The sequence below is a fragment of the Melanaphis sacchari genome, unplaced genomic scaffold (genome assembly GCF_002803265.2).
Source record: "Melanaphis sacchari strain LSU unplaced genomic scaffold, SCAv2.0 Contig0_pilon_pilon, whole genome shotgun sequence".
In the NCBI taxonomy this organism is placed as follows: domain Eukaryota; kingdom Metazoa; phylum Arthropoda; class Insecta; order Hemiptera; family Aphididae; genus Melanaphis; species Melanaphis sacchari.
Window position 1 is genome coordinate 7,995,454 of NW_020270366.1, and position 25,928 is coordinate 8,021,381.

The following is a 25,928-nucleotide window of genomic DNA, read 5'->3' on the forward strand; positions in this document are numbered from 1 at the left end:
GACTTTTGAGCTAATACAAATATTTAATATCTTTACAAAAATACTTCATCGTGACTTGGTGTAAAAATAAAAATAAAACGCTAAGTAAAATTAAAAATGTAGTCATAAAATTTATAATATTAAGTACCTACAACTCTATTTCCAATATAATAATGAATTGTAATAGTTTAAGTAATTAGTAATTATATAACCTGCAATAAAAATTCAATTAATCAGTAAAAAATATAATCAAAATTGAATGAGTCAGCTGGAAGCTTAAATTATATTAAAATAATACTCTACTCATATTATATTTCAGAAGTAAGAAAATATATTTTTAATTAATTAATTTTTTAATTTAAAATAACATTAAAATAAGTTAATAACGTATTCAATAATTATGTTTTTATTCTACTTTGTGTCGGTTTATTACACTAAGCTACAGTGAAGTGTAGTTGAGATATAATATTATAATAATAGAAAATGACACTCGACGTGAACAAAATAAAAGTGGGTCAAAAGTCTTCAGCGGCTATCCAAGGCGTTTTGCATAACATTTTATCCATTCACACCTTTGGTTTTTTATTAGATTCCAATTTTAAATGTGTGTTTATATCGCTTATACAATTATTTATAACTACTACGGAACCTAGAGTGTTTTTTTTCTTTCAATTTATATCGTTACGATTGTAAGCTATGCCTTCGTTTTTTTTTTTGAAACGTTTAGTTTTTAATTAAAATTTTTTAAAGCCAACGGACGTGGACGGAAAGAATAAAATAAAACAAAAAAAACTACCTACGCCTAAAAGGCATACTCGAGCTCGTCCGCCGCCGCTGCTTTCTATGTGACTGGCCAATCGGACACGTACGAAATCGGATACGGCCGATGACAATCGGAAATCTTCATCTCCCGCGCACGACTGCAACAACATTCTATAGCACGCGCGTTTGCGGCAGCGGCGGCGGCAGACAAAACGCGTAAAAACGCGTCTCCGGACCGGGCGCAGTGCGCGTATCGTACCTCGTACCGCGCGGTCGTGCGTTAGTGAATAGTATACGCTTATACTATTATATAGTGTGTCACCAGTGTGGTGGAAAACGGATCATCTTTGTATTTTTTTTTTCTAACTTAACTTCACTAGACCTATATTTAATATGTAAGGATTTTTAATCATTAGTGTGTAAATCCATCGTACGTGGACGTACATAATTATTAATGTTATAATTATTTTTATCACATCAAAACGTTATAAATAATAATGGACGAGGAGACAGCGTTGGTTTTGGGCGTGCAACTATTGGCCCTGTGTTGCATAGCGTGTTCTCTGGTGGGTACCTACATGGCTATATAAATATATCTATAACATATCATACTCACACACTCGTGCAAATACTACATACGTATAATGTAATATAATATAAAAAAGTGGATTTGAAAATTTCATAAACGTGTGCTCATTTCATAGCCACTCGTAGTCAGTCCTGTATTGCTTTGATCCTGTGGCATAGCCAGGATTTCACTTTAAGACGTAGTTGATAATTTGTTATTTATATTGAAGAATATCGGCGTAAATCACTTTTTTAAGAGGGCCAGACCTAGAAATTTACCAGCCGGCACCCATTCATTAAAATTAATCGAATTTTATGAGTTAATAATGTAAAATTACATTCACGATATAATTATAAAAGTATATAAGCTTCACTGGATACTAGGATTCATCATATACATATAACAATCACCAAATTATTATTATTATTTTTTCTTTTTTTGGTGGGGAGGGGGAAGCGCTTCCCTGCTTACAGAGATTTGCTAATATGTTTAATAAGCCGATACCGTGGGTATAAAACGTTTTAAAACTTCGCAGCAACCATCATACAAATAATAATTTTAATATAAGTACGCGTTTATAGAATACTAAAAATATTTTTGAATTTTTCTAAAATTTCAACTAGGGCTGCAGCTATTTTAGCATCTCTAGCTACGTCACTGCTCTTCTTATAGTCTAAAAGACACTCGTTGACCACCGTTAACTAAAGATACGGAATCGTGGAAAAAGTTTGTATCGTTGTAATTATTGTAATATTCAATATGTGTTTACCAGTTATTTATTTTTAATTCAGTTTTTATACGAATAAACGTAGTGAATTATAATAATATATACATTAATGATGCATGGAATTTACTGATTAACATTGTGGTCGATAGAAATAAAATATTTTACGACGTTCAAAGTAAACCATGAGAAATAATTTTAAGTGAGATTTTTCAGTCATATAATTATCAATTAAATATCTATTGTGAATTGCAATAGTTTTTGCTGCAAAGTGTCAAGGATTAATTTAAATTTGAAAAAAAATTATCAATGATTTTTCAGGAAATGACTAAATAAATAAATAAAAATGACTAATTATTTAATCAAATATTAACGACTATGTATTTCTAATACTTAGGAATAATAACATCAAGAAAATTATAAAGAAAAATTGATTACACGATTTTGTTTACCTAATTAAAATGTTACAAATAAAACTATTTAGTATTTAATGATAAAGATATACGAAGATTTTAAGAATTTTGTTAGTGTAGTAATAACTAATAGTTACTATAGTAACATTTCTACATTACATAGTTACAACAATTTTTTGAATATAATTTGTGTACAAACATAACTACGTGTTCAGTACTAAAATGTATACACTACACACGTCGATGTATTGACAAATTCAATTTATAACCGTGAAGTGTATATATTTCCAATTATGTAATTTTATATTGTTATTCACTGTATATGGCAATACTTCAAAAAGTAGTGAATATACTTTTAAATAAAGCGTCATAAATTTTGATTTGTAGTTTTGTAAAAAAAAGACTACAATCTTTTTACACGTATCTATTAATTTGTTATTTGTAGAATCACAAATATAATAAAATTTATATGAAGATTTAAATCTCCTTTTTTAAACTGAAAAGGTAGAAATGTATAAAAATTATTTTTAAATTGATGTGTTTTTTATATTAATAATAATGTATACTATTATTACTATTATACCTAATACATCACTACGGCTTTAAGTAAAACGCATATGTTCCAAGACTTACATGTCATGTAAAATTTAATATGACATTGTAGCATATTATATTTAATATAAATAATATGATGCACTCGATATAATCTTAGTAATTGGGTTAAAAAATTATTTGAGTTATTATTTATTACAACTATATAATTTTAATTTTATAAAGTTATAATATTGTGGATTTCATGGATTAAATATTTCATAAATTTGTAATATTATTATTGCAACATAAAATGATTGGATTTAATTACTTAATTTTAATAGGCCTTAAAAATATGTAACCAAATGCGTTAAATTATAATTAATATTTAATTATTTAATCATTCCATACCATTTAGACTATTTTGTGTCTCATAATCTCATCCATTAATTGCGTTTGACAAATAAATAAATATATATATACATCTATTTTATTATTATGTGTGATAAATTTATTTGAGAACAAAAATAATTTTTTAATAACATTTTCAACTGAACTATACTACATTATAACATAATAACAGAAAATAATTATATTGGGTGATATAATATATATTATAATGATATATTTAAATCTATGTAAGAAACTAAAAAGGGTATATTATAATACTCATATATTTTGTCAATTCACTGTTCTTAAAGAAAAGCTAACGAATACCTATACTTATGATACTATACACGTAGAAAAAATAACGCCAGTCGTTAAAATGGGCAAATATTGTTTATTACTATGGAATGTACGTAATATGTATAAATCGGTATAAAAGTATATGATATTATGTTCGATAATAATCATGAAATAATCGGATTCAATACGTTAATAATTATTTGCACTTGTACAGTTGTACGTAATATATAAGCGTGTAAGTAACAGTACGTATAGATATATATGTTGTTAAGGACCACTTTTATACGTGTATACTATAATTACAGTAACTGCAGGTTTAAATACTACGTATTTTAGGTATATATATATATATATATATATATATATATACATATATACACACATAGAATTGCATATATATAATACGTTTATATACATATTATCATGTGTGTATTTTGCTCATTTCATTCAAATCGTGACTAACCACTCAGGGAAACTTGGAGTTGGAATATCGATAATATATATATATATATATATATGTTTATACGAAAACACGCTACCAGCTAATAACAAAACGGGTTATATATGCTTACGATTTATTTTAATAATATTCTTGTACTTATTATAAACGACTAGGGTATAACTTAAATATTGTAATCTTTTCATAAAGCGTCGAAGCGTGGTTTGCCTCTTCGGCTCTGAAAGAGTAATATTGGTAGATACTCGTATAATGTATTATATAATATACCTATAAACGTGTGTACGAGAACGTTTCAAACGCTTTCTATAAGATTCGCTCACCAATTATCAACACTGAGGTCTAAGAGCCTTTTTGGAATACTCAACCGACAACCAATGTCGTTATCGTGTTAATATTGCGAATCGTATTTGAATACATAATTACATGAATCCGGATCGATGTAAAGATAATAATATGGAATTGGAAGTTTGTTATTACTATAAGTTTGTTTTACGAAGTAACGGTTGAACTATTTGAAATCTTTTTCTTTATTCGTTTGAACGATTTTGACTAAAACCCAATATTTCAGGTCTATAATAATGTATATATATAGTATATACATTAATGTACTGTACCTATACATAATGTACATTATAAAGTGTATGGTATCAGAAATTTTTTTCAGTCGATTATTCAAGTTTTGGCTGTATAACCGACGTCATTTTAATATTTTATTTTAATAATAACAAATTGTTATTAAATAATGTAACACTTTCTAAATAGCACATTTTAATCACGAAAAATAGAAAATATTTTAAAACGACAACTTAATAGTTTATTTTTTTTTTTACCTGTGTGTGACTAAATAGATACATATATTATATCTAATCGGACATAATTATGATGATATAGTATGTACATCTTCTATGATAATTAATTTAAAAACCTTGGAAAAATATTATTTTTATTTATAGTATAAATAAAAACACGTTCCTAATCTCTAATGAATATATTATGATGATGCGAATTCCATATACAAGTTAGTTTATATATTTAGTATTTTGATATTTGATTTCACTACAGTTGACTTTCCAATCACTAAAAGACAACACAGAATGTTGATTGTTAGTAAATGTTACAAGTTACAAATTTTATTATAATACTATTGTCATATATATGAATATAATTCACGTCATTGAAACTATTATTAATAGATGATAGGCGATAGCTGCATTTATTATGTAATATGGAATTGATTTAAATATTAAAAGTTTTGATGTAGAGGTAAATAAAAAATTGTATTTTTGTTTATTTGCATAGTAAAATAGCTGTATAAGAATTATTTGAATAATAATATATTATAAATATTTTAAGTTAATTAAACGCAACGTAATATATCAACATTTCCAAATGAAATTTTAAAAATAATACTTAATTATTGTTTTAATAAAAACAAGATTTTTTATGATAAATGTATACATATATATGGCTATATATATATAAATATAGTAATAATATTACTTCAATATTATATGTAATTAATAATTACTGAATTACCTACTTTCATTGGAATTTTAATTATTTGAATATTTAAATTATAATTTTAGTTATGAGTTATGACAATTATTTATGTAATTATGTTGTTTTTATTTACCAAATTAATGATTTTCATAAATAGTTTATCATTTTGTAACTCGTATTCGTAGAAATGTCAAACAAATTCTTAATACTATACTTGTTAAAATTAAGATTTCATTTATACAATGATAAAAAAAATAAATATGATTAGTGTAATATTGTATATAATATATAATAACTATAGTTACTCAATTATTCTGAATATTACTTAAAATTATTCAATAAATTTAATATAACCATATTTAATTTAAATTTTATATATACAGTATAGCATAAATAACCTTTATTAAAATTAAACTTTTAATAGTGCTTAACAAATACAAATTAAATATTTATCAGAAAAATTGTAACTAATTATTCAATTATTTGTTGTTTAATAAATTATTGAATAACGTTAGGCAATTGGCGCTTGCAACATCTTGTAATTTTATGTAGAATTATAAATTGTTTTTGTTCGTACAATATTTTACGATTTGACGGGCAAGTTTATTTTAATTTTATAATCTATCCTCTATAAAATATATTACCACCAATTTCATTTACTTTAGAAACATTTAAAAAGTAATTTGAATAATATAAAATTAAAATAAAATAAAATAAATTTTACTTTTTTAAACTTTAGTTTTTTATTATTTCATTGGAAGGTTTCTTTGTTTTGTGAATTATTTTTTTTTAAATTTTACAGTAATTTTTATAGTAATATTTACTTATTCTTCAATACTATAATATAATTTATTGCACTAATGTATACTAAAATTAAAATTATAAATATTAATTATTGATAAAAATATACTAAATCATCAGGTGAATATCTATCACAATTGAACGTGTTGCTATTACAAAGTATGACTGCTACATGGGTTATTATTAATTTAATAATGTATACCAATTGCCAAAACAGTTGTATATTACAATATAACGCATAGCCGCATAGGTACTTATAAAACAAAAGCATAAAGTATAACGGAACGTTTTGTTTTCTTTTTAAGAACAGGGGGCTTGTCTTTTTTTCTTTAAAAGAATATTCTAGGTTAGGAAACAATAATAATTGGCTTATTAAGTTTATTTCTATAGAAAGACATTTGATGAGCAAAACGTGATATTCACGACTAAGTTAACTATGCAACATAATCATCATAGTTAGATAAAATCATTTTTTTTTTCATAATTTAATTTGGCTCAAATATATTTACTCACTATACAGACTAACTACCATTATCTACCATTATACGCGTTTAAAATCGTGTCTAGCTGGAAATTTATAATTAATATTATGTTTTATTTTTGTTTATTTTTTACGCTTTCCTACGTTTACTTTAAACACATTGTTTTTAGTTATTAAAAATATAATATAATATTATTTACAATCTGCAAATAATTATACAATAAAGAAATTGGCTATTATCAATAATTGTAGACACAGACGCACGGTTAACAATTCACATATAATAATATCTAATTTACTTTTAAAATAAAATATCTCTTAGTGATACTATTTTTTTATATTCAATTAATATGAAATTAATTATATATTTTACAATAAAGAATGGAGTTTAACATTGCGCTTAATGTTAATTTACCAATGTTTATATTTTGATATGGTTACAAGAAAAATTATACTATTTTATGTTATATAAGTACTCATATAACATATATTGTTAACATGGTGTGGTAATGCACACAAATATTCAATCTACGTATTTTATAATAAATTGTAAGTGATCCATAATGGGTAATTAATTATAATATATTTATTTATGACATATTATGAAATATTATATTGTTAATATTGCTGAAAATATAATTAAACGATAATGTATTTAAATAATGATCATTGAAACAAGCAGTTTTCGTAATTATATTGAAATATTTTGATATTATATTTTATAAGCTAACAATGAAACTATTTATTGAATTTAATGCTATAAAAAATTTAGTTTTTAGAAAAAAAATCGACTTGAATAATATTTTGTGATAGAACATGGAAAATATTAAGTATAGATATTAGAACTCAAAATGAAAACTTTATAAATATATTTATATACAGTCCTTGAGTGATTATTTGGTACCTATATAATATCGAAATAAATTTCGTAATGAAAAAATAGACTTCAGAAATCCCTGGCTGAATAGTTTAAAGTAGTTGTTGCAGATAACATAATATTCGTATTATAACATAAAACGATCATAGTCGTTAGTGCGGTACGCACATAAGACAAATGAAAATATTATAATAAGTAATAACTTACCTTTTTTAGCTCCTATGCATGATAATGTATATATATTAATTAAACACAATATCTCTCCATCCATTACTATGACTCATTGAACGTTGATTGATTAAAATCAAAAAATAAAAAAACTTTATATTTTAAATTGACTCGTAGACGTAGTGACTATTAACTTACTGATAATATACTACCAATAACATGGAATTTATGCTGATTTTTAAAAATGTTATTTATATACATATTATACCTACATACATACATATTTATAAATTTATTTTTATAACAAAATGAGTCTTGGCCCAAAATACAGAAAAAAATATAAGTATGATATAAAATATGATATATGCATATTATTATATATTTTAAAATATGAATATGTACAAGAAAAATATAAACTCTGTTAACGAAAATTTTAACAGAAAGTAATTGACCGATCCTCATTAATAGCACGCGTCATTTTGAACATCAATGTATTATGAGAATAATTGTTGGTGTTAAAAAGGATAAGTTGTTCGAGACTGGAAGCTAGATATATGGAAATTAAGTTGACTTAGTAATACAGGACAGTCAATAGAACTGCTAGTGAGTTTTCTTAGGAACACTTGGTTTACAGATACACGGTACAGATTATCATCAGTTGATGGTCTTAGAATTTTAAGTACTGGATTATAATTATTTGGTATGTGGTCAATATGTACTATCCTAGCAGCAAAATTTAAGAATATATGTTGTTATATGTTTTTTATTTGGTTCCTATATACATTATATAATATTATTATAAACATAAATAAAAACGATATGATGTGTCTATTAGAATTTAATATATTCTTATTACATAAATATAATTGTTTACTTTAAATATTGTTTAATAATAATTCATTACTAAGTAACAGTTATCACTTCTAAAAATTGTCAATTTTAATTATTTTTGGATTTCACTACACTGCAGGTAGCAACATTTAAATAATTATATTTTATGCGAATAGGCAGTGAAATGTGGTCCGGTGATCGTTAATTAATATGAACAATATTTGTTTTATAATTATAAATATTGTACATTAATAATATAATTTTTTCAAATAAAAATTTGATAAAACTCATTTTTATTTGCTTGCATAAAATCCAGTATATCAGTTCAGAGTTTCAGACGTTTCCACAGAGAGAAAGTACATACTCGAAGTTGTTTTCGAATGTGGTTTACCGATTACGGTATCTATATACGCATCAATAATACCTATACGTTGAATATGAAATTTTCATGTCCACCTTTATGATCTAAACTAAAACAATATCGATGCACACGACCACATGTATTTGAATGGGATTTATGCAGTTTATAACGTATAATATGTAGGTATATAGAGGAAGAATATTTCCGGCTCTCGTCATACACGTTATAATATCATCCTATTTAATTGTATATACCTACAACGTATATATATCGTAAACTACAGAGGGTGATAATTGTCTGATATGTACAATGTACATTAATAATAATCAATTTTATGTTAACTATTTTTTTCTATTGAAATAATATTGAATACTAGCTTATATTATTGATTAATTGTTATTACATATTTAATACTTTACTATTTTTTTCTGATATTGTTATTCAATCTTACCAAACTTTAATATATCTAAAGGTGATAGGTAGTCTACCTATTACAGCTCAGCTAACCCAACAAGGAGATTTTTTTTTAAAAAAGTAGACTATAAAATTGACTATAAAGTAATGTACATTGAGATTAGTGTAGAGCGCGTAGGTGTTGTGCCTTGTATGTTAGTGTAGTTATAGAATGTTTAGTTATAATTAATTCTTAATAATAATAATAATAATAATAATAATATGTGAATGATATTTTTACCGGTATTTATTTTTATTTAATTGCTAAAGACATCATAGAAATACTATATAAAAGTATACAAGATTATATCGTAATATTTTAATTATTGGCACTATCTTAGTGAAGGGATGAGTGTGCTTCACCAGTTTTCAAATCAGCACCCTCGTACTATATTTTATAATTTATATAAATATATTAATATTATTTTATTGATTTGGTCGTTGTTATAGGTGCTATACTTGTTGCGAAAAATGAGCAGGAAAACCGTGGACGCAGTTCCGGCGCTTCGATCAGTGCTAGTTACGTCGTGCGAGACGTCTGCTGGACTACAACTTTGCGACCGGCTGGCGGCTGCTGGTTTCCGGGTGTTTGCCGGCTACAAGCCGGACGTCCGGTCAGATGCGGTCGAGTCGTCTGATTGCATACTGCCGTCAGGCCCATCATCTGGAGCCTGCGCTTTGCTTCGTTCGCGCGTCAAGCAGCGTGAATCTGCCTCCACGGACGTGGAACGAGCACCAGGAGGTATCGTGTTTGTGCCATTGGACGTGACTCGCGAGGATTCATTGCACGAGGCCGTGATTACTGTCAAAAGGCATCTGCCCGCCGGGGAAGACGGTCAGTAAATCATCTGTTATGTATATATTTGATATGTTAGTGATTCTAAATTTTTAACTTGAGCGTTAACGAATGGTAAACATATTGAACTCAGAGAACAGCAGATACTTAATAATTGAGAAAGACTGGAAGTTGTGCACTTGTGTTAGTAGGTTATTGCCTATATAGGTAATATTACAAAACTTGATGTACTCACTAGTACCTATATTTATGTTAAATAAATCGAGTAAGTAACTTTTAAAAAGTAATATAGAAAGGAAGCTATAATGCCCATAAACTCATAAGTCATTAGTTTGAAAAAAGCGATTAAATTAACATTAATAAAATAATGAATCTAAATTTTTCCATTAAACTTAAATAACTACATTCCACGCAACGTATGCAAATACTATTACAATTAACATTAGTACCTATTAATGTTTTATAAAATTCAAATGAGACATTTTTTTACAGACATTATTTTGTGGTAATTAAAATTCCCATGTTTGTATTTGTTTCATATTTAATTTTGTATATTAAAGGTAATTTATGTAAATAATGATTTTTAGTTTTGTCAGTTTTGTGTTCAAAAATATTATAAAGTATCAAGTCTTATAAAAAAAATATTAGTGTATTAACTATTTTCTCATTGAAATAATACATTTTTTAAATTTGCATAAACAATAATTAATTTTAGTATTGTTATTTATGTAAAATTTTATTCAAAGTAATTATATTGTTAATGATTAATGTGATTAAAAAAATCACGGTAAAAGTTAATAGTGTTACAAAATAATAATATTATGTTGACAAGAAGTTAGTTAATTAATCATTGGCTATAAGATGGATAGGATGGATAGGTTAGTGACCATCACTACATGCCTACACTACATTTATCATTATATTACTATTACATATAAAAACGCTGATTATATCATTAATATTTTATATAATAAAGTAATTAATTGTATGTGCGTAGAATTAACGTAATTCTGAAGAAATATGGGCTAGTTGAACGTAATAAATTCTGTTTAAAATAGATATCTATCCGGAAATGTAATATGAATGTTACCTTTGTCGTTTCACGCCTGACCATAATATATTACGGCGATAAAATTGTAAAGATTACTGTATGCATATATTATGCACTTCCACATCTTTTAATTTTTAGACACTTAAAAATTTACTCACTTGTAAATTTTATTCACTTTTTTCATATGCCGTAAATTTGTAAATGCGCATAAGTTGATTCAAACAAAAAAATTCTAAATCATTGTTTATTTACAAATAGGTAATTTTTGTTCTTAGGAAATAATAAAAATAAATAACATTTTATTTTAACGATAAATAAAGTTTATATACATATTATGTGCTTCGAAAAAGTCAGAGTAACTATATGATTATTATTTGTTGAAGTTTGTAATTGGATTTTTCTACGAATCATAAAAACGTTGCTAGCCTTTCAGAATGTTAAAAATATTATATTTACGAATTTATGGTAATAACGTGGTTTTTATGAATATGTAAGTGCACAAAGTATAGTGTACAACCTGACATGACTTAATGCAGGTATATAATATTATATAACACATAATATTATACTAATAAAAATATTTTTCTGAAATAATTCGTCAAATTTTTCAATAGAGATTTTCATATTTTGCTTTTGAATAATAATTGATAAACGACCATGAAACAAAAATACCTTGCAAATTATATGCTTAAGCATAATAATATGACAACTCTATGTTTATTTGAACTAGTTTTTAATTTTTAACATGACACCTTCCCACAGTTACGTATTTAATTCATAGCAATACTGTTATGTAGTAAAGTTGAAATGAGTAGATAAGTTAAAGAATATTATTTTACTCAGTTCAAGGTCTATTGTAAGAACATTGACACAGTATCATATTTTAAAAGCCTATAATAATATAATAATATAGCCTTCATTTTATATAATAAGCACCCACATATTATAATTCATATACAATTTGTAAATTTGTTTCTTTATCAAATAGATTTACATTTAAGATTGTATCATATATATACTTTAAAATATTAAACTTATTGAATCTGCCAGGAAAGAAATTTAGGTAATGTTATTAAAAATAAAAATTACAAATTCTTGAAATTTTATAGTATACCTATTTAAATAAACAATAAGTCAATAAAATATTATTAAATTTTTTGTTAAATAAATGTTATTTAAATTATTAAATTAACATACGATTAACAATTTTTTTAATTTAGTATCAAAAATAGCAAAGATATTATTCTTGGTATCTTTATTCTTAGTTCTTAATGCAATAAATCTAATGATAACAATAACCCTCCGATAGTAATACAATATTTTTTTTAAATACTATACAATTTTTTTGAAATCTAAAATTTGAAAAAATATGATCTACAGTTATAAAAAGATAAGCAAGTGGATACAACTTTACTATGCTAGGTTACGAGTAGAACTCGTTTTTGAGTAGATCACTGTAATAGATTTTTTTAAATTTGAATTCAATGATAAACAATGGGTTTCTGCGGTGAAAATTAATTCTAAGTGAAGACTGTCTACATTTTGGTAACCATTTTTAAAAAAACAAAAATTATTTCAAAAATAATATTTAATTTGCGTATATATTCCCGTTTTTTTTTTTTTTTTTTAACGGAGAGGTATGAAATGAGATTTCAGCTAGAGAGCATTGTATAGGATCGAAGAAAAAAATTTACAAGGAATCAACACCCTGTTCTTGTAAAAATTATTCTGTTGTATTTAAAATGTATGATTTAAAATTTAAAGATCAATATTTTGTTAGATGTTGATAATATTATAGTTAATAATAGGAATTAAAAGGAAAAGAAATTATTTTTATTAGGTACTAAAAAGTAAAAACTGCTTAGATTTAAATGATATATTATTATTAACTCATCTAGACTCAAAGATGTTCACAAAAAAATATATATATATATATATATATATATATATATATTTAATTATATATTCCAAAACAGTTATTATATTATATATTAGTCGTTTTATAACCATTATAATACTGATTCTTATAATTTTTACTAATTATTACCTACTAAACTACCAATTACCAATAAACTTAATTATATTCTTAATTTATAAAGTGAAGTTTTGGATTTTTATATTTTGTATTTGTTAAAGATAACTTGTTGTTTAAATATTAACAAATATCAACAACTGTATCGTCCTATTTAAAATTAAAGTAAAAGTAGTATTAATTATCTATGTCTAAAGAATTTTTTCATTAACTATTCGTATTTATTTAACAATTTATTAAATAATAATATCTCAACCAATTTTATGAATTAAAGTACAGTAAATTTTAATTTATATTTAAAAATTTCCTAAGATTAATTTTGTTTTAGGATTTTAGTTTTCCATTATATATGTATACATTTATGATAGAATGTTAAATTATAACAATACATTATATGTATTCAATTAATAATTTTTCAGAAAAAATATATTTTAAGTAATATTAAGTGCATATAATTTGATTTTTACGCATCTAAAATTTCATAAATTATAATCTAATGATGTTTTACCTATCGATTGTACCTAATTAACAATTTGATAAAGAAAAAAAAATAATTCAACTAAAATCATAGATTTCCTAGATGGGTAAGTACGTGGCAGATTATTATAGTAACTACCAATCATAACCTATATTCGCTAAAACAAATCGAAATACCTACATTAATCGTACCCGTAAAGTGAGAGTAGCGAATATCTTAATAATTTTTGTCGTTGATAGAAATAATGTCGAACGCATCTTAAATTTTAAACACGACGTTCTCGCCTTCTTTGATACGCCTTGTCCTTGTAAATAGGTAATTGTTTTCATTTTTTGTTGATGAAATCAAACACATAGAATATAAATATAATTTGATTTTAAACACTACCTATTTAAGTTTTAATTTAGTTGCGATAATTCGCGAAACAGTTCACATCTATACATACTATACTATCATTATATCACACAAAATACGCACTTAAATAATTACAATTTCAATTGACCGTAATATTAACATATAATATAAATATAAATGTTAAAGATAGTAAACTTTAATCGTAAGTACTGAATGCTATGCACAATTTTAACATTATTGTGTATTTTAAACTATGTGATGGGAACAGTCATTTTAAAAGAGACATTTTTGTATTAAAATCGTAGATTTTTTTGTTCGTATTAAAAATACATATTATATTATATTATTAGGTATACATAGAAGAGCATATTTTCACATATACTTATATAGGTACTTTGAATGATTTGTCACGAGTAAAAATGTAAAATAATACAAATTTGTAGCTACTTAATAACAACCATAAACATTTGAGTGTTATTGTTTTAATTTTTCTTTAAATATTCATTGAAAACAGTAATTTAATAGTAAAACGTGATAATATAAATGTAGACATAAATATTTTTTACGAAAGTCGAAGAACAAGAAAAATTTGAGTAGTTTAATAATAAAATGTAATCTTCTATGGAGATCAACGATAGTTAAAATCATTTTGCTAAGAATCAACCGAGACTTTCTCGGTTTTAATATTATAGAGCTGAAAAATATATTTACGCGCACATTCTCCATATAAGCGACGTAATCAATTGTGAGACGTACGTTTTTTAAGAAATATCAGTAATAATAATAACCATACAAATATCCAACTTAATTCATCGGTTAGAAATCATAATCGTATATTTTTGTATAAAATAATGCAATAGATATAAATGAACAAAAAAAAAAAAAAAAAATGCATACAATACGTTATAATCTTCACAATCATATTTTTATTATTATTTGTTTGTATATATTAATATATAAGTAGGTGTAAAATAAAATATTTTAAATTTTTAAATAGAATTAATTTTTAATTATTTATTCATATGGCAATAGTTAACACAGTAACATACATAAAGTTATAAATTTAATTTTATTATAAGTTTGATTTATTAATATTATAATACATTATAATACAGTATAATATAATAAAATTAAAATTTTTTCTTTGTTGTCAAGACTACATCATAACTTTTTAATTAACCCAAATGTAGTTAATATACGTAGCATATATTAAAATAACATGATGTATGTTATAAAAAACTTTAAATAAATTGGGTTTAATATTGGTAAACTGAATTTAACGGAGATGGGTAGTTCAGATACAATTTGTATATCAAATATAAATGTATATATTATTCATAAAAATATATGGTTTATATTTTTAACAATATAAATAGTATAACCTATCTACTATATGAATTAATTATAAAATTTATCACTTATTACATTTCAGATATTATGACATGTAAAAAAGTTAAGTAGGTAGATACATAACTTTGATGTTATAAAAATATCGAGTTCTATATTATTATTTATCAAACACAATGTTATCATTAAATTTTATATAATATGTTAATTTATGGTATCAAATATTATGTTAAGTACTTTATAAGTGAAATCTCAAGTATTAAACTCAAAGTGTAGTTATGATTAGTATATTAATTACTTATACTGATTTACAAGGATAAAAACTATTCACGAGATAAAAATTATCTCAATAATTGAATATAATTTCCGTTCTAATTATTTTTCAAAAACTATTTAAATATAATATGATGTAATTGTAAACAATCAAATTTACTTTTACAGTTTTACTAATTAGATAGGTTTATAATTTATTACACGAGTCATAGAGCGACATTGATAATCATATTATTTTATTATTCAGTGTACAGTAATAAATAAATAAACACACAAAAAATAAATAAATTAAATTTGTAAGTTTCATATATAACTAATTTGTTGTTTAGTTTACTATTTTATTATTATTAATTTTTTTTTTTAAATTTGTATACAGAGTATATTTAAAAACAGACAGTATTTAAAGTTATGCTCTACTACCTATGGGTATAGACATATGATGATGGAATTAAATAGATAACAAATTAAAATTTAGTTATTGGTAAATTTTTATTGAATACCGCTCTAATATAGTACAATAATCGTCTAATTAAAAAGGTACAAATGATTCAAAACTAGTATTATACAATAAATTATTGTTTTGATGTGTACACACAAAGTTAAATATTATAATATGATACACGATTCGTTCTGATTATTTGGAATCAGCGGTGTTAACACATTTTAAGCTTAACATTATTATGTGCAAGTGTAAAATATTAAAAATGATTCGGTACACATACCATAAGGTATAAATTAATGTTTAAACATTTTAAAATAAAAAAGATGCTTTCTAAGTCTAAAAATATTTTTAACACGATAGAATGTTACCTATACATTAATCATTTTAATTTTAATTTCTTTTTTAATATTTTTTTTTTTTTTACATTGACTTTATAGTTTATAGGTAGTGGTACCATTGCTATGTATTTGTACTAAAAACTTACTTATTCAATATAATGTAATTAAAATATTTGGTTTTTTGTTAAAACCTAACCTATATATACATACATCTAATATTTACTATATCTTACATAATAGATGTGAATTTGATTTTTCTAAATTACTTTTGAAAAATATCTACGGTAGTACAAAATTTACTCATTTTTATCTTTATTTAATAGTACCTATGTTATATAATTTAAAAGTATGTGGTTTATAGGTATTTATTATTGTGTTCAATATATAATCGGTAACTAATCATCTAAAGGAAGTATTTTCATTTAGGTAGGAATCTTTAACTATCTGCGCGTATTGACCCATATTGACGTTCTTGAATAATAAAATTTAATTACACTATTGAGTAAACTTTGTTACTATAATATAAACGAGTTTTTTTTTACTCTTAGAACAAGCAACTGGTTTATACAACTAGGAATCTAGTGCGTTTGGCTAACGGGCAAAAAATATGTGTTATATTTATATAGGACACACCTAACCTAAGGGTTAGCATAGAAAATTGTTGGGAAAATTTTTTTTTCTACTGATAAACAATCAACCATAATAATATTTTAATGTTTGTATATGTATGTGAGTTTCCGTAAATGTGGAAAAGCAAAATAATAAAAGAGACACCTTTTCTACTCAAATATTGCCATAAACGTTAAAATTGTCGTGTTTATATTTTTCATCTTTTTCGTTTCGCATATTATTCTTCGGGTTATTTTGAGCAGTATTACACGTATTATAGTCATTTGTCACAGTTTGACATATTAACTCTTACAATTTTTTTCTAAATAATAAATACACACATATAATATATATATATATATATATTATAAACATATATCACACGTGTAGATTATGACAGAAAATATCTAAATAGTTAAGTGACAAGGAAAAAAAAAATTACACGATCGAAACGCTATATATACTTTCTCTTTGACAACCGCCGCACCATGTGTTGGTATGTTGTGTACTGTTAGGCTACTCGGTCATTCACATCAGTGGCCGGCCCTGTTAGAAGAAGTATTACAATGATCGTAGGTATACATATATATATTATATTTGTATACACTATTAATACAATAAAATATTAATATCTAATACGTCCACGACTGTACGTATATTATTGAAATTATAATTATAGAATAGAATGGAAAAAAAAAATGTTATACTGTGCTCTATTTGTTACGATAATTACTAATTAGTACTTATATTCCTTGTGCATTCTCTTTGGAAGGTAATACAACAATTTTTGTTGTGTATATTGCGGTTCGATCAAACTTGCACATCGCGCGCTTGTATTTGAGATTAATGATTGTGTGTGTGAGTTACTAGAGATCGATCGTGTGATTACACTGGAGATGATTATTATAAATGCAGTATGCACTCAAGCACACGTACCTATATATATTAATTATAAGCCCTATCAGTAGGTATATAATAATAATAATAATAATAATAATAAAAACAACAACAATAACAACATGAGCGTATACCACACTACCATGTGGTAATTATATTATGCTATCCGAAAAAAAAATACGATAAATTGTTTACGGCCGATGAATTTAACAATTATACAACAATAGACAAAATAATACGGTGTTGTTAACGTACATTTTTTTTCTCGATCACAATCTCTGAATCATGTGCATAAACATTCTGTTTGTCTATGGTGTTTAAGTATATAGGCACGTTGTCGCGGTAGTTTGGGAACTAATAAGTAATGAATATTATAGGTATTGGCTGATTAAACGAATTCGGTTGACTGACCAAGCAAAGTGTATCAAATCAATCGGTATAGGTTATAAGTACATAATAATCATCTGGACTTTTGCGATCACTTCCTATATATACTCTGAGTTTGTAATTATACCGTGTTGTTTTTAGCGTTTATAGCGGTTTCTCTAATTGATCGAATCTATTGATTTTTATCATTTTTTTTTTTTTTAAATCCAAAAATCAATTAATTTTTTACAAGACCATAAGACTATACTCTTATTAGTTATTTCTATATATTTATAAGAATACTATGCATATGTTTACTCGTTTGTTTCCATAAAGCATAGAGTTAATGTGTTTTTATGGAATATTTAAATTTATTTGAATAAACTTAAATATATTATTATTATTATTATTATTATACTTGAAATACGTTACATTTAACGTGTATGAAATTGCGAAAAATAAATTAATATATATATAATAATAGAGAAAATTGATTAGATAAACTATTTTAAATTTGAATATTTGCTATTTGCCATATTTTTAGTTGACTATTATGTTTTAAAAACCACGTGTACTTTTAATGGATTAGTACCTATACTACCTAGATATGTACTGATTATATACTTTAAACAACTATTTTTTTCTTCAAAATTTGTCGATCTTTTAACGTTGAAATGCGATTACACAAACAATAACAATTATTACTCATGTACAATAGGACAAGACACACCCGCATCATGATTTATATATTGCTTCTTCGACACTCCTTAAAAAAAGTCACGTTAAATATAAGATAGATAATAAATTACTTTTCGACCGACAAAATTTACTTACTGTGAAATACACACAAATACACAATGGTTAATCACAAAAACCAATTAGATACCTATATTTTTATAACTGAAAAGTGTTAACTAATCATATAATTATATTTTGAATAGTATCTTTTTAAAATTTAGTCATTTAATGTCACCATTAAAATATAGCAGTGAACAAAAGAATCTATATCTTACAAATAAAGACTGTACAATAAATTTGTTTACAACATTTTAAAACACTAAGACTTATCAGTTATTAGTAATAACTTATTACCATTTACTTATAATATAACATAATATATTGATGATTAAATTACGTAATTTCAAAACATTTTTTTCATAAATAAAACTATGCTTATTAGAAATCGCATAAATGATATAAACTACTATTATAGAATAAAAAAAAATTTGCGTTACTGACACAAAGTTTACCTTGTTTATATTAAATATCAAGCAATTTAGAAAACTAGAATTTAATTCGTTTCAAATTATTTTAATTTAGTAAGGTAAGTATTTAAAATCTATATATAGAATATATAGGTAGTAATTACTAAGTAATTTGACATATACATGCGCGCATGCACATGCACACAGTACACATATAATATATATATACATAATTTTTTGAATATTGCGAGATACTATTCTATGAACAGTATACCTAGTATTGTTATAAAATATAAATTTATGGAACTTTAATGTTTGATCGGTTGTTGTTTGATAATAATTTAATATATCAATAAATATATTATATTATATTATCGTATCATAAATAATATTGGATTGGATAACGAAAATTATATAAAATAGCGATATTAAAAACTTGTCTGATGACTATCAAAATATTTTTATGGCTAGAGCTTATACATACATATACTACTTAGTACATAACATGTAATACAAGAAATGAGAATAGGATTTTGAACAATGATAGCCTAGAGTCATTTTTTCATCTACGTTGTATTATTTCGTATACTTTATAGTTTATATATATATATATATATAATATATATTGTAGAACGACAGTATTGAATGGTACACGTCTTTTCGCGAATATTTCAGGTTTTCACATTCTTACAACGTCTGAATGAGAAGTAATTATTGTTTTGTTGTCAAACGCTCTATAGAGAATAAGTACTACAACAGTGATTTTTACAATTTTACGGTCAAACCATAATTAGTTGGAGATAATAGAGAAAAACGACTTAGTGGGTACTGGCTGGCGACCGCGTGATTCGTGTCACACTGCCACCGTTGAACGAACCTTACACAGGAAGTTGTAACTTAATTCTAAACCTTTATCATGGCAAGTCATTGTAAAGTATCGTCATGACGAGAAGTATTAATATAGTCCTGCAAACAAATCTTTATATATTATTATGCAATATAATATGTGTGAAGTACATTGTGCGTGTTGCATGTACCTATAATCTATGTTATGTGTATCGTATGTACAATGTACATGAACTAGAAACCATCTTAAGAGTTGAATAATTGAAGACAGCTGGTATAAGTCTTATAGCATTATTGCCTATGTAAATACATTATAAAAATCACTTTTTCTTCCTCTCTCACACAAACACATATTATTATTTTCTGTTGGCCAGATGCCTGTTCAGCCTATTTATATGCAGCAGTATAATGATGCCATACCCTATTCTTCAGCAATGCCTATAATATAACAGTACATAATATATTATGTATCTATCTCTCTCTCTCTCTCTCTCTCTCTATATATATATATATATATATATATATATATATATATATACATTTATATATATTATGTATATAATCCTGCAATATAATACTATAAGCAGTGTATAATGTCAGTCACGCGGAGGAATGTATACGCCCGAGATAGATTTAAGCAAACGGGCGTACCTCGCTACAGTCCTTGTGAACAAGTTATACATTAATAATTATTATCATTCTAAGCGACAACCTTGCTGGCTATCTTATTTTTTTAACGGCGACTATCACCCAATTGCTTGTACGTGATTGTAACTGCTATTAACATTCTACTCGACCCTTAGGTAAAAATAATATTAAACTACTATACAAGGATTATAAATATATATAGTACTATATCATATATTATACAATATGCATTCAGGACAATAGTAAAAATCGTATAAGATAAACTTATTACACACGTACCCGTAATATTATGATTTATGATATATTAATATAAGAATGAATTAGCAACCGTTGTACTCGTTGTAGTATTTGCAGTATTTATTTACAATAATACAATATTAAAAACTAATTAAATATAAAAATATACATTTGTATATATTATTTATCATGTTATAAAAATATATTCTGCGATTATTAATTTTTTTCTTTATGGATTTACAAACAAAATTAAAATAAATTGTATTATACGATTTCAATAATTGGTTGGTAATTTTATACACTATAATATAGTGACTATTATTATTAACTATTGATGTTATAATGTTAATTTATTATTAACTAACAATCACTTATAAATTATAAGTTATAACTAGAAGTTGGATTTTTATGATTTTACACATTTGTTTTTTAGAGAATATTTGAGAATATTTCACGTATATCGGAATTTTGATAAATACAATATTCACTATACGATTTATTTATAGGTTCTAACTTCTAATATAAATTAATCATCAGATATATCTTATCGATGGCGATAGCACACCGGTTATTTCGTTAGCTGTCACAAATATTCAATCATCCGTACCGGTGTGTGTTGATATTATATAATATAGCTAACTAATTAATTAATTAATTAATAATACAAGTTAATAAATAGTATAATAATTAATAAATAATAAATTTCAACTAAATATATGTATTTTTATTTTTTTAATATTGAAAAAATATTTTGAATTTTTAAGAAATAAAACATCATATATCTGGTATTTTAAAAGAATATTAAGAGAATATATTGCCTGTTTTAAACGACATAAAAATATCATAATATTTAAGAATTTTAAGAGAATATAAATCCGACTTTTACTTATAACTATTCATATTGAAACAATAATACAATTTTACCTACCAAATCATGGTCAATATTTAGCTGCTATTACTTTTAAATATACACATATTTTACTGTTTATATAGTAAACATATCGTATACAGGTACATAATGTTAGTAAAACTAATTCAAGTTCATATCAAAGACTGCAGTCATTTAAAATATTAATGTTAAATTAATAACCAAACGTTTTATAAGACTAAATTAAGTTAAACGTATCCTTGAATTCTTAAGTCTCCTACTTTTACTAATACCAACTAAAGGTTTTTATAATCGATATTTTTTGATGGTCATTTTTAATTTATTACTTGCATAAATAAATGGGTTTTATTTTAATTTCTAAGTTATTTTATGTTTACTATGTATAATAAGTTTTTTTTTAGTTAATAAATGTCAACATGTATGAGGTTTTTTAATTAAAAAAATATTGACTCCTATTTTTGATTAGTTTATATAATTTTAAACTTAATGATAATTATTTGAAGTAGAAAAAAAAAACGTGACAAAGCTACATAGTATAGATAATTAATTCTAAAAAAATAACACAGTTAATCATAATACTGTGTTAATATTATCAAAATTAAGATATTCAATGAATTTTAAATATTCTTGCAATCTAAGTTAACATTTATTGTAATAATATTACATTAACAATAAGATTTATTTACAATATAAATATAACTTTTTACTTAAGTATTTATTAGAATATCAACTTTAGCTGTAAAAAAACATGATGTTTTACAAATGTTTAATATATTTTTATGGAGGAGTTATGATATTTCACTACTCCAAAAACTGTATTTTGATGAAAAAACACTCATCGCTATAAAAAAATCCATCAAAGATTTTAAACAAGTTACTAGACGAATAATTTCACTGTTCAAAACATTTTATCACAGTTTATTGGCAGCGTATTATTTTATTTTTAGGTTTATGGGCTGTCATAAATACCGCAGATGTATGCCTGAAGGGAAGAATCGAAATGCAGGAGAGCGTTCAATGGGAGACGTTATTCAAGACTAATGTTTTTGGAACACTCAAGACGGCCAGAACATTTTTCCCACTACTAGTGAGCCAAAAAGGTAAACAAATACAATCTTAATAAAAATGATTATATAACTGATATAAATAGTATTTTTTAAATCTAAATGTTATATACGTAATATTTCAATAATCGGTTCCAATTTTCTTAAATTACAATTTTATCTGACAAATTATAACTGGTTTTTTTTTATGATAATTATATAAATGCGCATTATTTTAATTATATATACTAATGAATTAACTGTCAAAAAAAAAAAAAAAATTATAATAAAAACATAGCTTTATTTTTATTCTTATTCTTCTGTTTCTTCTTATTTTTTAAATACTAAGTGGGCCTTTAATGTATCTTCTAATTTCATATCTTCCTGGAACTTATCTAAATATTTGATTATTGTTTTATTTTATTTCGCTAAACGAATTATCAAGAGACACTTCTTGTAAATTTTTCATACTGTTATTTATTTTATTGATTTTCAATTAACTTTTCATACATAAATAAATTATTTTATCACTCAACTCCATACGAATAAAAAGATATTATTAATTTTCCATAAATTCTAAACACATCTTGCGTAATTTTAATTTGATTACTTGACTGTACATGGCTATTGACTATTATTTGCAATAAAATGTAGATTAGCTTAATTAATCCAATAAAAATACTCTATAAATGTTTATAATATTGAAATTTTTTAAAATGTTTTATATTTGCAGGTCGCTTTATTAACTTTGGTACATCCAACGGACATCCTCGTCGACAAGGAATGACTGCGTTCGATTCTGCGCGCCATGCCGTGGTTGGTGCTAGTACCTCGCTAAGAGAAGATTTGAAGGATTCTGGTGTACATATAATCGTTATAAACACAAATAACATTCAGCCGGAGCACATGTTCGAACCAGTGCGGTCATCTGGAAAAGCTAATGAACAAACGCTCAATGAAACGTTTATGAAAACAATTTTACCTGAGTATGCCATACATACACTATTGGATGCTCTACTCGACCCCAATCCTAAACCTGTGTACGCTTTTGAAAAACCATCGGTGTTTAATTACAATAACTTTTCAAAAAGAATTTTGAAATCCGAACGCTACGTTGGATATGAAAATATTTAGTTAAAAACTCTTGACCCAATTTCAAAATAATGTACAAATTCTAACAGACCAATTATGGTTTTAATGGAATTGAAACTAATCAAAGTTATATAATTGTTTTATTTTATTATCATAACATAAAATGCTTAATATTTAAATGTCATCCAAAGAACATTATTAAATGGTCAGTATAGTTTTATATAATATCTTTTTAAATATTTATATGTTGTATTGTTATTGTAAAATAAATGTTCATACTGATTTAATGTACTGTAAATTTGTACCTACATAATATTGTAGAAATGATCGCTGTTATGCAATGACTATGAGATTGTTTAACAATTAAAAATAATTATATAAAAATATTTAATTTTTATCAGCTATGTATCTATGTATATTTTTTAAAACCAATCAGTAAATAAAATAACATACTTTTTATTGTACATAATAATCTTATTACACCATATAAGTTTATAATCCGCAATAGTTATATTCATTTTGGTTCAAAAATGAGATATTATTTTTTCCTATTGTTCATATTATTAAAACAATAATACTATCTTGAGGAATAGTTACAAAAATATTGACTAAATATATTCAAAATGTGTGTTACTATTTGAGTTATAACAATTATTTATAACATTTATTTGAATAATTTAATTAATTGTGTGCAAAATTTTGAGTTAAAAAACTATTAGTATCTTTCAATTGGAACTAATATGTAAGGAAAGTATGTTTTAATGTATATTAAAACAAGTCTAGTAATTATATTTTATATTAGTCAATAGGTAACCTTGTATTAATTCATTATATAAAATAACATAAGACATGGAATATTTAAATTTAAGATTATTACAGTAATTCGAAATTCAATTGCGTTGGTAATACATTTAAATAATATAATTAAATATATAAACCTGAACCAGTGTATTAGAAAAGTCTAATTTAAAGGGTATATAGAAAAAAATATTTTTATAAAAATTATTAAAGTAGTTCCTGAAATATGAATTATCAATGAATTAATAGTTTTAACTTTTAAGGTATATAAATTTATTATTCTGATCTCTGAATACATCTTCATTTAAAATCATTAAAATTTACTGTATAAAATTTATTAAAAACTGAATGATCAGAAGCTATAAAACAATTTTATTATATGTACTATGTTCAGTGAATTGTAAAATACTAAATACATTTAAATATTTATGAGTATATTATTAATCTTGGATATATAATGTAAAGTTTACACGATATCGTGTTGAATTTTAATTCAATTCTATGTCTTATAGTCTTATACTATGAAGTATTAATAAATAATATTTTGTTACGATATTATAATGAATATTATGACTTAGCTCTTCCTTCACC

At 24.4% G+C, this 25,928-nt stretch overlaps 1 protein-coding gene across 1 annotated transcript; it reads left to right on the top strand.

Annotated features, from left to right (window-relative positions):
- Positions 1–957: 957 nt before the first annotated feature.
- Positions 958–24,738, top strand: LOC112591719 (D-beta-hydroxybutyrate dehydrogenase, mitochondrial-like). The gene is made up of 4 exons (XM_025335629.1): positions 958–1,307; positions 10,047–10,431; positions 23,352–23,504; positions 24,181–24,738. The coding sequence occupies exons 1-4, from the start codon at positions 1,239–1,241 to the stop codon at positions 24,579–24,581; spliced, it is 1,008 nt and encodes a 335-aa protein (XP_025191414.1). The 5' UTR covers positions 958–1,238; the 3' UTR covers positions 24,582–24,738.
- The last annotated feature ends 1,190 nt before the right edge of the window (positions 24,739–25,928 follow it).